At 41.1% G+C, this 18,066-nt stretch overlaps 1 protein-coding gene across 5 annotated transcripts in view; it reads left to right on the top strand.

Annotated features, from left to right (window-relative positions):
• Positions 1-18,066, top strand: part of KIF16B (kinesin family member 16B) — a 286,791-nt gene that overhangs the window by 168,943 nt on the left and 99,782 nt on the right. For all 5 annotated transcript variants that reach the window (XM_074989378.1, XM_074989376.1, XM_074989375.1 and 2 more), the window contains 2 exons: positions 943-1,065; positions 16,062-16,151. In XM_074989378.1, coding sequence (XP_074845479.1) covers positions 943-1,065; positions 16,062-16,151 — 213 coding nt within the window. The remainder of the gene's footprint in view (positions 1-942; positions 1,066-16,061; positions 16,152-18,066) is intronic.

Genomic DNA, 18,066 nt, shown 5'->3' with positions numbered 1-18,066 from the left:
CTATATTATAAACTTGTATTTGCCTCAGTGCTATTGATTTTAAAACAAAAGTGAAATATCTAAGCTTTTCAGACTAACCAATTTCCACTAAGATGATGCAGAACTTAATGGTACCAGAAATACCATAATTGTTTTTATTTATTCCAGATTCTTATGCCACTTTTGGACATAGACACTGGAGACATAACTATCTTGAACTACAGAAATATTAAAATATTTGACACAACTTTGGAAAATAAAAAATTACTAAATTCTAGATCCTGTTTAGCTGTTAATCAAATGAATGCACATCTTTAGAAATAAGTCTGCAGTCTGCAGCATCTTACTACCCAGACTGTGAACACTTGTTATATTTAAGGCTTTTTCCTGTTAATCAGATGCCACGTACAGGATGTTTTATGAAACTGCTTTGACAATGGATTGAAGTGGGGTTTAAAATATTTTTAGGATTTCCCAGATTTTCTCAAGCTTTAATAAGATCTGCAAATAGGATCTTTTATTTAAACAAACAAAAACAAGGATAATTTTGGATATAAAGACTTAATTCATATTTGTTTACTAATAAGGTAAAATCTAAAGTTTAATGCTGTCTTTTTAGTTTTTTTGCTTCTAAGATGCAAATGTCTTAAAATATTAAACAACATTTGAAATGAGAACAACAAGAAGTCTTGTGGCTACAGACTAACACGGCTACCTCTCTGATACTTAACATTTGAAATGGCATTATTACATTTTTTCCATGTATATCTAAAAGAGATGCGAGGGTTTATTATTTATCTTTTTTTTTCAAAGAATCCTTCATTTTTCTAAGTAACGTTTGCCTCTTTTATTGCTTTTCTACACTTCTCTGTCCAAGAGCATTTTCTTATTTCTAGTCAAAGTAATTTCCATATAGTGATTCTGGTCTTCTTTTGTTCTTCCTATTTGTTATCTACTTGATAGCGCATGGTCTGTCGCTCTCTGAGAACAAATCCAGATGACTTAAAGGACCCAATTAAAATTAGCATTCCACGCTATGTCCTTTGTGGGCAGGGAAAAGATGAGCATTATGAGTTTGAGATAAAGGTAAGTGCTTTTCAATTAGTTTTCCTTAATATGTTGGTTTCTTGCACACATGCTGCATTGTTGTAGCATTACTGAGCAATAGAAAAATGCAAAAAGTGCTTATAGTTCACAAACAAGTGGTTGTCAGTTTTCTCTACTAGCCATCTGCATTCAAATGATGGAAGATATTCTTGCATCATGACACACAGTTGGCAATAGTTTGTGTAGCTATAACTGAGCTGACTGCTGTTTATAATTATGAGGCAAGCAGTACAGAAACTGAGAAGTGGACAGCAGTCTGAAGGAAGTCAGCCAGTTTAAAAATGTTACACATTAGAAGTCTGCAGGATTATCACAAAGAAATGCATTATTATATTGTATTGGCTACCAAAGGTCTGTCCAATACAAAGCATTCTGGATGTCAGGGATGACTGTTAGTGGGACAGAAATTATTACTCTGTACAAAACAAGCCTTTTAAACTCAAGATGAACTGTGTGGGACTGTCTCTTGACTGGGGCAAGATGTAGTCCTTGGTTTAAAAAAAAAAAAGCTCATGTGGTCTTGCCTATCGCTGATCTCTTACTATCAAAGACATGGGAGCATTTAAACTATTTTTGAAGTTTGTAACATCTATTTTTTTCTATTTAAAATACTCCCTTCTCAAACTTTTATACTGAACAGCACACTCTAGTGGATACTGGTGGGGAGGGGAGAAGTCTGGGTACAACAGCTAATCGATCATGCACACAACTGCAGTGGTCAGACTCTTGACTTCGCTACTCACAGTGTAAACTTGCGTTAACTCCACTAAAATTACAATAGGATAGCTGGGATCAGAATCTAACTCAAGCTAAGTTCCAAAAATATTTCTGGTTTTATCACCATAATAATGTTACAATTTAATATGAGATTATTAGATAGAATAAGTTACTAAACATCACAGTTTCCTCTAAAAACACATTTTCCGAGTTTGTCTGTTCCCTTGTCTTCCCCGTTTGTCTAGTTCCTCCTTCCAAATGCTGCTGTTTTCTCCTGTGTCCATGTTCTTCCTCTTCAATGTTTTCTCTTCCAGCCTAGTTTCTCCATAAGATTTTTCGTGTTCAATCTGCAGGATAATTATAGGCCTTTCCTTCCTAAGCCAGGTCTTCCTCCAAAGCAAAACATGACAAGCTGAATAGACTCTTGCTTGGTGAAGGTGGAGCATGCACAAGTTTGTATTAGTGACCAATTTCTGCAGGCAGAAGGCATCAATTTGGCTGGGGTCAGAGGTGGGAGGATTGACAGTCATATATTGCTGTGTGTCAGACTTGGAGGCCTAGTTTTTTATTAGCTACTTCAGGGTAAAGGACTTTAGTTACACGATGCAGATCGTTTCTGAGTTGTGCTCACATTCTACTAACTTCAAAACTGGTACTTGATCCATCAGGTAGGATGGTGGAAGTCAGTCAGACAAGCTGTTGGGTGTATTAGTTCGTTGTGCAATGTTAGCAGTGAAAATGAAGTGCCTTTCCTGCATCAGCTCAGTAATTCTTTGGATTCGGGGAACTTTTTGACTTCATGGTACCAAATTTGTGTTCCCCCAACCTTTTTAAGAATACCTCTTGCCAGTAGGTACTAAGGAGAAAGTTGCTGTATTTCCTCACATCAGAAAAATAGAAGAGCAAGACATAGCAGTGTCAGGGAGTGAGAGTCTTATTATTATACGTGCATGCTTTTGATATCAGCTTAATTACAGTAATAAACCTAATACCTAACAGCCTGTAGGTTGGAATTCTGAGTGAGGGTTCTTCATATGTTAGTACCAGGGATATTCAGTATTCCTTATTCAAGGGAGTTAACTGTCTCTGCGGCTCTCACTAATCATGTTTATCTTTTATACTCTATTATTTCCTTGGAGGCCATTCCATGCTGTTGCCCAAACTGCTTTCTCTTTGGTGACTGTTAAGCTCTAGGTCCCACCCCTCAGTCCTTGTTATATATGTCTACAAATGCCAATCCACAAGAAGTTTAGAAGACTTCTCCTCTGCTCCTGAATTCCCTCCCCCATTCAGCAGTCTGCCAGCAATACCCTAGACTTGGTGGGTGGACTCTGCTCCTTACAAACCTGTCAGCTCCCCATATGCCTCTGGCCACTGCTATATTAGTCTCCTTGGACAGACCTTTCATGAAGGATTTTTGCCCCTACTCTCATGCTGCATAGCCGTAATAGGTACTAGATTTGCTCTTCCTTTTAATACTGACCTATAAACACTCTGGTGGTGGAGGGAGAAATGTGATGTTTCAGAACTGGCTGTCCCAGAATGCTAAATAAGTTAATATCCGAAAGTCCCTTTCTGATTTAGGGTCTCCTGTATCTCACACTGTACAAACATATAAGAAAACAGTGAATACAGAGTTGGGCAACAAAATTGTTAGATGTATGGAAATGTTGAGGAGATCTTTAGACCAGTGTTCTCTTCAAGCTGAGCACTTGGGTTGCTGCCCAAGAGAGATTCAGGTTCTGTCCAGCTGATTAGTGGAGTGCCCACAGCCACCTGAAGGTGGAAGCACTTGTTTCTATGGGTGGTGAACATCCACATTGCCTTCATGGAGTGAATATTGGGGAAATATTGCTTAAGACTGAAACTTTTCATGCAGAAAGAAGGGATAGGATTGTCAAAAAAATATAAAAATTGTGAACAGCATGGAGAAGGTAAACAAGGAGATGTTAGATGACAAGGAAAGACACTATGGAGTTGCTACACACTGTGTTTTGATTTGACTGTAGATTCAAAAATGATGAGTTTACTGGAATCTTAACCTCAAAATCTAGATTGAGTTTTTGAGCTTCTTGATAACTTTTCACTAGGTTGAGAATGAGGCCTCTTCACCAGAATTGTTTTCTTTAGACTGTTTTCATCATATGAAGGAAATTGCCCCCTTTATGCCTAATACAAGTAATCTAACTTCATCTGGTGAAGAACAGGCTTTGAGGGCTATTTTTAAAGGCAGTCAGTCTGAATTTAAAAGAAAATCTGTAAAATCCCAAGATTATTTATTTTCTTTTCATTTTAAAATCTGAGTCTTTTAAGGAAAACAGGGAGTGGGGTGTTGGTGGTGGTGGTTGTACCTTGTTTTCTGCATGGATTCTTCCAAGACCAGGGGAAGACTACCAAATGTTGACATAACTCATTACCTTGGTGTGTTTCCTTTCTCTGAGATTTAGAGCTAAATTACTCTCGCATCAGACTGAGATTTTTTTTCTTACTCTTTCTTTTGGTACCCCAACTAACTGCTCGGGCTTTTATTGCTCTTCTGTTACAGAACTTTTACTTCCCTTCACTACATAGGCCTCCCAGTTTGACTCAGATATAAGCTGAACTTTCAGAGAACTTCTAAATATAAGCATCTGTGAATCTTTGGGAACATACATTTTTAACAGCAGATGCTTAAATTATTATGTGGCCAACATCCTAGATATTGTCATAATTTGAAAAAGCAGAATCAAGAAATGTGGGTGAAAAATGTATTTTGCTAACACAAAGTAGATAAATTCCACAACGTAAAATGAGAAATACAGGGGATTTTAGCACCACCCTAATCGAAATATTCGTAAATTCTTCAATCTCGTAGGCAGTTTTTAAGTTTACTTCTAGTCTAACTATAGTATATCATTGAGGCAAACATTATTTTCTAGTGCAGGATGCTTAGCGCCTTGTCCATTCATAAGTTAGCCTTAGTTTTTAGTAGTGGGCCTTTTAAATGGTTCCTCCACACTCATAGTTTGCTAGCTCTAATCCATCATGATGAAGCAATTGCGCACATGGCCTGCCTTATGATTCTGAGATACAGACTTTTTGGAGAAAACCATCCCACTGAATTGATTCATGTTCTGTGAGAGAGAGAATACTTAGGTCAACACCAGCCTCAAATGCAGTAGAAGAGGTGAAGTCCATCCTCTTAGGCTGGTGTCTAGTGATAGTTGCTAATATTAATATCTTGCCTACTAATAGTTTTCCATATAAACTCTTATCTGCTAAGCATGTATCAGAGAGGTATCCAAGTTAGTCTGTATCTTCAAAAACATCAAGAAATCCTGTGGCACCTCATAGACTAACAGCTATTTTGGAACATAAGCTTTTGTGGGCAAAGAGCCGTTCGTCAGGTATATGGGGAGGGTGGTTCAGAGTAGGACTTAAAGAGGGAGTCTCAGTAAAGGGGAGGGCCAGAGCTGACAAGGTCTCTTCAGTCCAGGTGGGTATGGCCCATTATCAGCAGTTAATGTGGAGTTGTGAACATCAAGAGAGGAGAAATCAAATCAGTTCAGTCTGTGTCCCTTTACTGAGACTCCCTCTTTAAATCCTCCTCTGAAACCCCTCCACTCATGCATCTGATGAAGCGGGTCTTTGCCCATGAAAGCTTATGCTCCAAAACATCTGTCTATAAGGTGCCACAGGACTTCTTGTTTATCTGCTAGGCAATTTTATATGCATTTCTTAGAGCAGGGGTGAGCAGAATTTTTTTTCCATCTGTCCCCCCTTCCTGTCCCTGCAATTAGCTGGGGCCCCCCAACCTGTCTAAAAAAATCCAAACCAATGGAAATTTCAGTTGTTCATATGAAAAAACAAACAAAACCTTTCGGCATGTGTAAGAAAATATTTAGAATATAAAAACTTTAACATAAAGGCAAATATACATAAAAACAGTAACATTTCAAAAATTTTAATGAGATGGCGAGTGCTTTATATGTATAAATAAAAAATATGTGGAGATGCACATCCCATAGAGCTGGAAGGGACCTGGGAAGTCAAGTCCCCTGCCTTCTTGGCAGGACCAAGCACCATCCCTGACAGACGTCAAAAAAAAAAAAAAAAGACAAAACTCCTCTATTTGCCCTAGACCCCTAAGTGGCCTCCTCATGGATTGAGCTCACAAGCCTGGGTTTAGCAGGTCAGTGTTCAAACCACTGAGCTGTAACTTTTCTATATATATAAAAAAAAACCCTTTATCTTTGTTTCAAGAGCCCATCTTACCTACTGTTCAGCTTAGGGGAAAGTAACAAAAAAGAAATAAAAACAGCTCCCTTCTGATATAAAGAGCCCACTTCCCAACCCCACATTCTCCTACCCTCCCAGGTGAAGTCAAACAAAAGAACAAAACAAAAGATCAACATAATTGCACTTAAAAAAGGCGAACTCTTTCAGGAAGCTTTACAAAGGGACTGTCCTGGTAAAAGCGCACATCTCTCACCCTCACTCAGCTGCTTTGCCACACTTGCCTCCCAGCTTGCTGAGGCTGGGAGACCGGAAGTTACTCCCAGGGGACCCTTATGGGGCAGTAGTGCTGGCAGCACAGGTCAGCCTAACCCAGAGAAGCTGCAGAGGCCCCTACGGGAGTGGGGAGGGCACTGGAAATGAAGCTGTCTCTCTGCCAGTGGCAGACTGCAGAGGCAGGGAGGCAGGCAGCTGAGCTGACAGAGGCTGCAGGAGGCAGCAGAGGGCTCCCATGGAGAGCAGGGGGAGGAGGGAAGCCGATTGTGGTGTGCCCCACTTTTGAAATTTTGTGCACCCCTGCCTTAGAGAATCCAAAATAGTCATGTTATAATGAGTGAGGCAATGTTTTAAATACAGCAAGGAGCATAACAAATTAACATATACAAGAATATATCATCTGAGAAACCAGAACAGGTTATGGAGCATAGCATACAGTAAACAGTATCTTAGTACTTACACAAGGAACCTATCTAGTCTCAGATAGACAAAACACAGTTACAAATAGCAGCTAATGTAAAATATCGGCCTTTTAACCAATCCCTACCCTGAGAAGAAAAAGGGAGAATATTTTACAAGTAACAGACAATATAAGATATTGGCCTTTTGATCACTCCCAATCCCTAGGGAAAAATCAGAAAGGGGAGTATTTTACAGATAATAGACAATAAAAAATATCAGTTTATTGGCCAGTCCCTGAGAAAAAAGGAAAGAAAAAAAAAGTCTTTGAACATAAAACTCCCCGACCCATTAAGTGCCAGGGAGAATAGAATAAAATAAAATAAAATAAATAATATTTAAATAAAAAATACAATAAGAGAAGAAAAATAAAAATAATAGATAAAATAAGAAAAGAAAAAAAACACAAAAGAGCTTAGTAATCACCTGTCACAATATTGGCGATGGCCCGTGATATGTTGTATGTAAATGTCCCTGGACCACCTAATGGCATCAGACACCATCAGCCTGCGCATCATTTGAGCATAATAGCGACTGATCTCGCAGGCCTCCAGTACCTCATCATTCAGAGGGTCCCAGGCACCCAATGCCCCCACGAGCAATGCATGGACCTCCACCGAGTAGCCCTGGGACCACAGGGTGTCTGCCAACAGGGCATACTTTTGTAGTTTCTTGGCCCAGGCGTCGCAGAAGGCCGCCATGCGGTTCTCAAAGGGTACCGTTATGTCCACAATGAGGACCTTCTTGGACTGCTCGTCTGTCACGATGATGTCCGGCCGCAGAAGGCTGTCAGTGCCAGGGATGGAAGAGTCTGCGGTGATGGATCCAAGGGTCAGAGGCAGCGCTTTCACCAGATGGTCCTGGATGGCATTATGGTGGCACTGCCAAGCCGTCGAATGCACCATGCAGCCACAGAGGACATGGGGAAGAGTCTCTTCAGTGGATATACGCAACGCCTGCACCTTTTATTGCACGTCCCATGGCGGACAGCGCCATTGAGCGGGACGCAATTAAGGCGCGCTCGGTAGATGAAGCGCCAGTCCACAAAATGGGTGAAGTTGCCAGCCTGGAGGAACTTTTTACTGGCATCCCAGTGGCTGGTGACGTCGAACACCTTCCCCTGATCTGGCTTCTTCCGCAGGGCCTCGGCATATTGGTGGCGAATGGTGCTCTTTAGCAGGCGCTTCAGCAGGGTCCGGGTGGATGGGGTGATGATGGTATGTCCCTCAGTGGCAATGCGGGGGATCAGGATGCCCAGTTCCCGTCGTTCCTCGCTCCACACCCAACGGCAGCCGATCCGCTTGCCCAGGTGACGGGAGACGTTACGGGCACGCGACCAGAGAGATGACAGGTCGCCTCCGTCCCTCCTGAACTCGCCTTCGAGGGAGCCGCTCAGGTAGGTGACCAGGTCTTGAGCAGTGGGGGAGCTCTGCCGATCCTTCTCCGTGTCATGCCCCTCACGGCATTCTCTGCAACGGTCCACACTCTCGGGTCCGGACAGGTCAAGAGACGAAAGGCATGGGTAATAGACGCCACATCGCACAGGTCCCCCATACATGAGACGTTAGCACCTCCTTGCCAGTTGGAGATGTAAATGATGTCCGTGTCAGCCCTCGAGGGGAGATACATCCACTTCCGGACCAGGTGACGGATGGTCTTGTCTGCTTTATTCAAGGGGACCTTGGCGACCGCAGAGCCACGGAGGGTAAAGGAGATGCGTGGGATGAGAAACGTATTGAGTGCGTCGATCTTCTGCCACGGTGCGAGGAGGGAATCATCGAGGCGTTCGGCGTCCTTCACAATCCCGCAGATGGTATCCTCAGGCGTGCCTTAGAGAATCCGAAATAGTCATGTTATAATGAGTGAGGAAATATTACTTACCTTACTTGTCCAAAGCCTCAGAGTGTGTTTGTATTGGAACTGGGATTAGAATGCAGGAGTTACTTGCTCTCAGTCCATCTGTACCCTCATGGTATTGTGCTGCCCATAGTTATGGGCATAAATCACAGCAGGGAAGCCTACTCTAGAGGTGGGCAATTGGCCAAAATCCAGATACGGTTGTGGTGGTCATAGCTCGTCATTCATTTACAAATGCAGTTGGATTGGTTTGGATTCCCTTAAAATTTTGACTCATCTAGACATTGTCTCACTCACAGCCCTCTAAATGCATATTTAAAATATATATTTTTAAAAAAGTCCTCGTTCACTTAAATTCTTTGCCAGCATTTTATTCAAAAAGTCTTTCAAGAAATAGATCTGTGTAAATCTGCTTATAGTGTAGGACAATTAAATTTTAGATCTAAGGTTCATAGACTGCAACAGAAACAAAAATGTAAGCAAAGTTTTCAGCTTTTCCCAATACTGGATCAGTAACATACTGACTCAGATGAAATAAGTCACCAATCTTCCCATTTTAAAGTCCCATTTGATGAGCGCTAATCTTTCTCGAAGGAAAAGATCTGCAAAGTAGTCATATATTTTCTTTCACCCCTGAATTTACCATACTGTTTGGACCTACTTGCTGATGCTCCTTGTAGATTTAAAGTCCTAAATGCTGATTATATTCCAGAAAAAGTACTGAAAATAGCATCAAACTTAATTCTTTAGATAGTAAATTAGTTAGAAAAGGATTCAACTTACCTATAGCTGATATGGCTCTGCAATGCTAAAAGGAGTAAAAATGAGGTAACTAGAGCTTGAAGAAGCTATTTTCAAAGGGTACATCTGGTGAGTTGAGAAACTTCTCATTTTGAAAGAGACAATTACTGCACAATAATTTCACAAAAATAATTGAACAGACTACACTTCTGTCTTTCTAAATTCACTATGTGTTGGCTTCAAGATGGGGCATATTTTAATAACTTTTTTCCAGTGGTGTTTGTTGTTTGTGTCAAATGTTGCGAGTGTCTCCCCCCCACCCCCAGTGCCTCTGTAGGAAATCAAGATAAAATGTTGATTAGACCATTTACCCTCTCTGTCACCAAGTGTGGCAGTTCACGTGGTCATATTCTTTCTGCCTAAACCTAATTTTCAGGATAGGAAATAGTCATGCTTAATCTAGAGCAGACATAATACTGCAATTTTGGTCTGTGATGGAAATTTTCATTTATAGGTTTTTTGGAATAAAATCAAAATATATTTATCTGGATAGATTTTATGAGGGTTTCAAAAATAGCTGCTGTGTTCCACACAAATACATAGTTTGCATTGCTCTGCATTTCACAATGTTAATAAAAGTGTGTTCAGATGTTACAAAACATATATTTTGTGCAATCCTCTTGATACAGATACTAACACTAATAATATAAAATGGTTTTAAAATAAATTGTGGCAGAACATACCATAAAATTAAAAAGGCACTATTGCGAATTAGGAAACTAAATCCCAGTCTGTGGATCAGCCTTTCAGATGTAAAATGGATTTTGGAACTGCAGCAACACATAAATTACCTGCCTAGTCCTGCCCAAAGTCACTTTACATGCTTTTGCTCTAAGGAAATTCTGCAGATATTTCTTGGCTGCATGGCCACAGAAGAGCAGTTCAACTCCCGTAAAAGTAAATGACACTCTTGAATACATCTGTTGGATCAGGCCCTCTTCAGTGGTGTCAGAAAATTACATTTGGTTTTCTACACTCATGTAGTCTGCTTCTCCCCATCCTAACATATATCGTGTTATGGGTAACCAGCAGGATTGTGGAACTTTAAGGTTGTACCAGATACTGAAACTGAACTGTTTAAAATCCCAGCATTGAGTGTATGTTGAAATATCATTGCCTGGGTGACAGGATACCGGCTAACCAAGGAAGAATTTTAAAATAGCAATGGTTTAGTGTTTTTTCTTTCTCTGGCTGCTGGGTTGATGCTAGAGAAAGGGACCATATAAAGGGCAAACCCCCTCTCTTACTCACCAGATGCTTAGAGCAACCCCCCGCTCTTACTCACCAGATGCCTTCATTTTTATATAAAATATATACGGACATAGCTTCTCTGTGTTGCCTTATACTTACCTCAGTCCTGCCTAGCATCAAACAAGGTAGCTACTACAGTCATTGACCTGTGGTAAAGTCTCATAGGATGGAGGAGCGAAATAATATTTGGGATTTAGAGTAATTTTGAGGCAGCTTTTGATTTGGGTAATACTTTGCTTACCTGGAACTTCTGCAGTTCTCAAATGCAGAGCAAGACACATTAACAGGCATTTTTGGCAGCGACAGCAGTACTTTTCCAGGGACGTGTGGTCCAGAGGGACAATAATCCATTGGGCCCACTAAACCTTTTTTTTCCTCCCACTGAAATTTAGAGAAGAGACAAAAATCATTTCGGGATTGAGTTCTTGTAAGATTAAGATATCTCGGAGTGAAATTTTACTGATCAGTTATAATGCCTGAAGTAAAGAATTAAAACTGTCACAGACAGAATCACAGAATCCTAGGGCTGGAAGGGATTTTAGGAGATCTTCTATTCCAGCCGCCTGCCTAAAGCAGGATTAACCCCGACTAAATCGTTCCAGCCAGGACCTTGTCAAGCCAAGATTTAAAAACCTCTGGGGATGGAGATTCCACCACCTCTCTAGGCAATGCATTCCAGTGCTTCACCACCCTCCTGGGCTATGTCTACACTAGCCAAAAACTTCGAAATGGCCGTGCAAATGGCCATTTTGAAGTTTACTAATGAAGCGCTGAAATACATATTCAGCACCTCATTAGCATGCGGGCGGCCGCGGCACTTCAAAATTGACGCGGCTCGCCGCCGCACGGCTCATCCAGACGGGGCTCCTTTTCGAAAGGACCCTGCCTACTTTGAAGTCCCCTTATTCCCATCTGCTCATAGGAATAAGGGGACTTCAAAGTAGGTGTGGTCCTTTCGAAAAGGAGCCCCGTCTGGATGAGGCGCGCGGCAGCAAGCCGCTTCAATTTTGAAGTGCCGCGGCCGCCCGCATGCTAATGAGAAGCTGAATATGTATTTCAGCACTTCATTAGTAAACTTCAAAATGGCCATTTGCATGGCCATTTCAAAGTTTTTGGCTAGTGTAGACACGGCACTGGTGAAATAGTTTTTCCTAATATCCAACCTACACCTCTCCTTCTGTAACTTCAGGCCATTACTCCTTGTTCTGCTATCTGTCACTCCTGAGAACAGCCTCTATCCATCTTCTTTAGAGTTCCCCTTCAGGAAGTAGAAGTCTGCTATCAAATTGCACCCCTCGTTCTTCCTTTCTGCAAGCTACATAAGCCCAAATACTCAGCCTCTCCTCAAAGGTCATGTGCTCCAGCTCCCAAATCATTTTCTGTGTCCTCTACTGAACCTGCTGCAATGCATCCGCATCCTTTCTATACGGGGGGTGGGGGTGTAGAATTGGACGCAATACTCCATATGTGGCCTCACCAGCGCTGAATACAGAGGACTAATAACTTCTCTAGATCTGCTGGAAATGCTTCTCCTAATGCACCCCAATATGCCGTTAGCTTGCTTGACAGCAAGGGCATACTATTGACTCATATCCAGCCTCTGATCTGCTGGAATCCCCAGGACCTTTTCTGCTGCACTGCTACTTAGCTAGCTGGTCTCCAGCCTGTAACAATCCTTGGGATTCTTCTGTCCCAAGTGCAGGACTCTGCACTTGTCCTTGTTGAACCTCATCAGATTTCTTTTGGCTCAATCCTCCAATTTATCTAGGTCACTCTGGGCACTATCCTTACCCTCCAATGTATCTACCTGTCCCCCTAGCTTAGTGTCAGCCACAAATTTGCTGAGGGTGCTATACATCCCCTCCTGCAGGTCATTAATAAAGTTTATTGAGTCATATTGGCCTTAGAACTGATCCTGGGGGTACGCCACTTGAAACTGACTGCCAGCTGGACGTAGAGCCATTGATCACTACCCGTTGGGCCTGACTGTCTAGAAAACTTTCTATCCATTTTACAGTCCACGTATCAAGGCCATATTTCCTTAACGTATGGGCAAGAATGTTGTGGGAGACTGCATCAAACGCTTTGCTAAAGTCAAGGTGTGTCATCCATTGATTTTCCCATGTCTACAGAGCCAGTTAACTCATCATAGAAGCTAGTCAGATTGGCCAGGCATGACTTGCCCTTGGTGAATCCATGCTGACTATTCCTGATCCTTGGAAAATCCTTGGAAGACTTAGGCACAAAAAGGGAGCTTACAAAAATTGCAAACTGGGATAGATGTCTAGGGAGGGGTATAACGTATAGCTCAAGAATGTAGGGCAGTTATCAGGAAGGCGAAAGTGCAACTGGAATTGCGACTCATGAAGAATGTGAAGGGTAACAAGAAAAGTTTCTACAGGCATGTTACCACGAAGAAGGTGATCAGAGAGGGCATGGGGCCCCTACTGGATGAGGGAAGTAACCAAGTGACAGATGATGTAAGGGAAGCTGAAGTATTTAATGCTTTCTTTGCCTGTAGGAGGATGGTGAAGCATTGGAATGGTCTACCCAGGGAAGTAGTGGAGTCTCCATCCCTGGGGGTGTTTAAATCTCGCCTCAACAAAGCCCTGGCGGGGCTGATCTGATGAGTTTGGCCCTGCTTAGAGCAGGGGGCTGGACTCGATGGCTTTTTTAGGTCTCTTCCAGCTCTATTGTTCTGTGATTCTATGATCAGTTCCCCTCTTGCAAGTGCTTCAAAATGGATTTCTTGAGGATCCCCTCCATGACTTTTCTGGGAATTAAAGTAAGGCTGAGCAGTCTATAGTTCCCTGCATTGTCCTTTCCTCTTTTCAAGATGGGTACTACATTTGCCTCTTTCCAATCATCCGGGACCTCTCCTGGTCTCCACAAGTTTTCAAAATAATAGCCAAGAGCTCTGCAGTGACATCTGCCAATTTCCTCAGTACCCTTAGATTCATTAAATCCATACCCATGGATTTGTGTGCATCTAACTTTTCTAAATAGCTTTTACCCTGTTCTTTCCCCACCGAGGGCTGCCCACCTCCTTCCCATGCTGCATTGCCTACTGCCGTAATCTGGGAGCTGACCTTTTCCATGAAGACTAAGGCAAAAAAATAATGAAGCAACCTAAGCATTATAGCTGCTCAAACATTTGCTAATTATTATCCCATGTATCATTTTTGCATTGTGAATGACATCCTAGTATAATCCAACATTTGCTTAGATACTTAGTGAATTATAAATCATTTGACTGAAAGGGTAAAGCTGTTGAATCTCTTTTCAGTGTTTACTGTTCAAAATAAATATATACTGTAAGTGCATTTAGAATGTTATTAAAGCCTTGAAACATTCATTTATAAAAATATTTAGATGCAATTGGATATAAATTGTTTTTAAGGAAATACAGTTCATCATGGAACAATGTTTATTATGTTTCAGTAGCATTTGATCTAATTTGTGCCATGAAAGATGGATTGTATAAAAAAAAATTGAAAGAAGGGAATGGTGATGGGTTTGCGTATTAAAGACAAATCAGTTGAAAAGTCACATTCTTGTTAAAAAGAGAACTGAGTATTCTGAGATCAGGTTTTTGTATAACCTTTTTCTAGTTCCTTGGTTTATTTATTGCACATTTATTTTTCTTTTTGCAAAATTCTATGTAATTCCTCTGTAGTATGCACATCAAGAGGGAATGAAAGTATCATAATTTTTATGGTATTAATGACATAGCTGTGACCAAATAAGGAACTTGTAAACAGATGCCTTCTGATTTTGATATTCCAAGTTCATTTTATGGCTCCCCTATTTTTCTGTTTTGTCTTCTTTTCTCTAATGCTGTAACTACACCACATGAAGTTCTATTGGGTTCTTCCTGGGCTTGGTGTCCTCTCCCTCTGTGGCTCCTGCCCCAGCTCATGAACCTGGACTGGGGGCATATATCCCCCATGGGGTTTTTGCCCACCACAGCTTCTGCTTTGGACTCTCTTCCCTTGGCTCCTAGCCCTCCCTGTGGCTTCTGTTAAAGTTAGGGGCTGCTCCTGGGCTCCAGCTGGGGTTGGGGATGTCTGAGATGTGCCCCCCCCACACCATCCAAGCTCCTGCCTGGGCTCAGTGACATGAGCAAAGGCCTTCCATTGCACGGGCTGTTGAGCTCCAGGCTCCTGCTCCATTGGAGCTCCATTCAGGGCTCACAACACCCATTGCTTCAGCCTTCACATTCCCTGTGGGGGCTGATGGTTTCCACCCCTTGGCTCCTGACTGATCTGGAACACCAATTTTTCAAATTGTCCAGGGCTCCAGGACATGTGACCTATGGGGCCATGTGTTTATCCTCCACTGACCCTGACTAGCATTTGGGCTCTGAAGGCTGTACAGAAATGTGTGACAATCCTGCAACCTTCCTACAACTTTGGGATCTCCTTGCTACAGCTTTGGGATCTCCCACGGTCCTCTTTTGGGATTGGACCCCCAGAGTGACAACATACTGAAATTTCATTTATGAAAGGGTGAAATTAACCAATTTTAAGACCCTGTGACCTTGAAATTGACCAAGGGAACCATGAATTTGGTAAGGCCCTAGCTATAACTCTTATTAAACTCTTTAATAGATGTAATTTAATACCAGGCATGTATAAAGGTTAAGAATTTGGAAGTGCTATAATTTTATACTAATTTCAGAGAACGACAATCAACATCATAAAAGAATTTTTTCATTGAAACAGTGAGTTCAGGTATTCCCAATTTCATGAGAGGTTGTTCCACCCACTCTGTTAGTGACATTGATAAGTACCTAGTCAAGGAGTAGTCCTATTGGCATCAGTGAAACTAATCATCTGAGTAAGGTGCACATCCATGTGAGTAAAGGTGCTCCAGAGCCCCTTGCATTTTGAAGATATATATTCTACTGAAGCCTAGAAAATTACGTGACCATTACAATGTAGCTTACAAATGTTGAATACACTCTAATGTTGTAACTTACTGTGTGTATGTGCATGGTAGATACATGTATAGAAATTCAAAACAAATACTGTGTTCTCTGGTGTAGTGGATCATCCCATTAATTTTTATAATAATTTTGGTATCTAAAGGCAGTACAACTACACAATGAAAGGTTTTGAAGTGGAGTAAAGTCACGCTAAATATTCAGTAAGAGTTCAGCCTCTGTTACTGAATAAATATAACTAAAGCTGTCTTGGCTGTGTGATTAAGTAAAAGCCGGTTGTGATGTTTTCCCCAATGCAATGTACACTGTAATAAATGACAAATTAACTAAACTTACAAAATATGTAGTATCATATATGAGAGCTCAAGTCTGCTTTATATGGCAGTTGAATATGCTGCCTTCTTTTAAAGACAAACTGTGTTTTTATTTTGTTTGTTTGCTTTCTGGTGAATAGATAACAGTTGTGGATGAGACCTGGACAGTATTCAGGAGGTACAGTCGTTTTCGAGAAATGCATAAAACTTTAAAGTTAAAATACCCAGAGGTAAGTCATTGGGATCCTTCTTTTCAGGTAAAGAGTGGGAGCTGTGCTTGAAAAGAAAGAGGGTTTCCAAAGATACATGCTGTCTAAGATCCTTATTCTCAGATCTGGGTTTCTTGCGTAAGACCTGCAGGTCTCAGCAACATTTTGAAATTCCTAAATGATCAGCCAGGTAACCATTGCATTGTGAACAAATCAAGTTGCCTCTAACTGTTAATTCTGTCTTGGAATTGCCTGGAGGAGCTCGCTGTGCATTGCTGTGCTCTTCTCTGCAGTTCACTTGCAACATAGCTGTTGTCCAATTGAGTCACCTTGACAACTTCTCATTTTTCCTTAGTTTACCTTTTATAATAGTGTCTTTTAGGTTGCTTTAACATACATGATTGAGCTTTCTGGACACTTTGGAGGTTTTGAGTGTAGGCACTTTGAGACATTATTCCTCATCAATGTGTCTGTACTCAAAACCTCCAACACTTTGTTGAGGGATAGTGTCTCAAAGTGCCTTAGTTCATCACAGTGTGCATTCTAACATTTGAGTCTTCACTCTTAATTGGGGTTTTCTATTTTTTTGCTCCCCTTCCTCTCTTGCTTGGATGTCATAGTAAAAATATCCCATCAGCTTCAAGCCTCCTGTGAGGCACATGACAGGTGAACATGCTTCGTTTATTTCATGGTGGACAATGCAATAGAAATTACTGTGATCTTGCTAGGTCCTGGGATGAGTTCCTGAAGGCTCTTCTTCCCTCCCATGTTATTTCCTGTGCCTATTAAAACTAAACTATTTGGAAGACTTTGAGGCTGGAAGTTTAATATAGACCTGAACAGGAACACAAACTTGTGCATTTTGCAGGAATTTCCATTATTTCAGTAATAAACTGTTTCTCCACCACTGAAATGTCCAAAAATATAATTCCCCTAAACATTGTTTCTAGTTTTCTTATTTCATATTATGTATAATATAAAATTAAAATTATTGAAATGAAAATTAATTTCAGAACAGGAATTTAGAATGTTCCCATTTTAACTTCATCAAAATGCTGTCTTTCAGTTTCTAAATGAAATTTTGTTGAATTTATGAAGTTTAACAGGAATGTCATTTTTGGCAAATCAGAGTTTTCCAATAGAACAAATTTCATGAACAAATTTCCAAACTGCTCTAGTCTCAAATCATATATCTGGTTCTGTGTATTAACTCCAAAGTCAGCCAGGTGTGTGAGAGGGCAGGTTTGATGTGATAGGTCCCAGGGTTTATAAACTATACCAGAAGCCAACTTCACAGGATGTTGCATACAGTCTGCATATAAAACACAGAACTATCACAGATTGGCTTGTCTAAGAGATACAATTGGTAATCTTTTGATCAGAGGCTAATAGGTGAAATATTCATCATTCCAAAGAATACCATAGCAGAAATCAGCATAGGTTGGAATAGAAATGGATGCTTATTAAATATAGATTATGAACGTTCACATAGGACTTTATTTCTAGTAGCAAAGTTTCTGAATGGGCTCAGGAAAGAAAGCTGTTAGGACAATCTAACGACTTCCTGTTACGTGATAAAAATGTGATTGTCACCCTTGTTATTGATGGCAGTGCCAGATTCTGTTTGACTGAGTCCTGCAGTATCTCACCACACTAAACCAGATCCCCCCAATGTAAACTACTGCCTGGTATTCCCATTGCCCCAGCATAGTTCAGGGGAGACTCGAGGTACAAGGTTGGCGTCTTAAGCCCTCTAAGTTCCGCAAAAGATCTACTAAGCAGCTGTAACTGTCCACAGGCAGACTCAGGCCTGGGATCTCTGGAGCTTAGTGCAGGTGCTTCTACAGCTTGAGCTAAAGGCCATCTGGCCCTCTGCTTAGGCTGTAGAGGACACTTAATCTTTCTCTGTGAAGTGATCTAGGTGGCATTACATAGG

This window comes from Carettochelys insculpta, chromosome 3 (genome assembly GCF_033958435.1).
Source record: "Carettochelys insculpta isolate YL-2023 chromosome 3, ASM3395843v1, whole genome shotgun sequence".
Lineage (NCBI taxonomy): Eukaryota > Metazoa > Chordata > Testudines > Carettochelyidae > Carettochelys > Carettochelys insculpta.
This window is presented reverse-complemented; position numbering and strand designations above follow the sequence as displayed.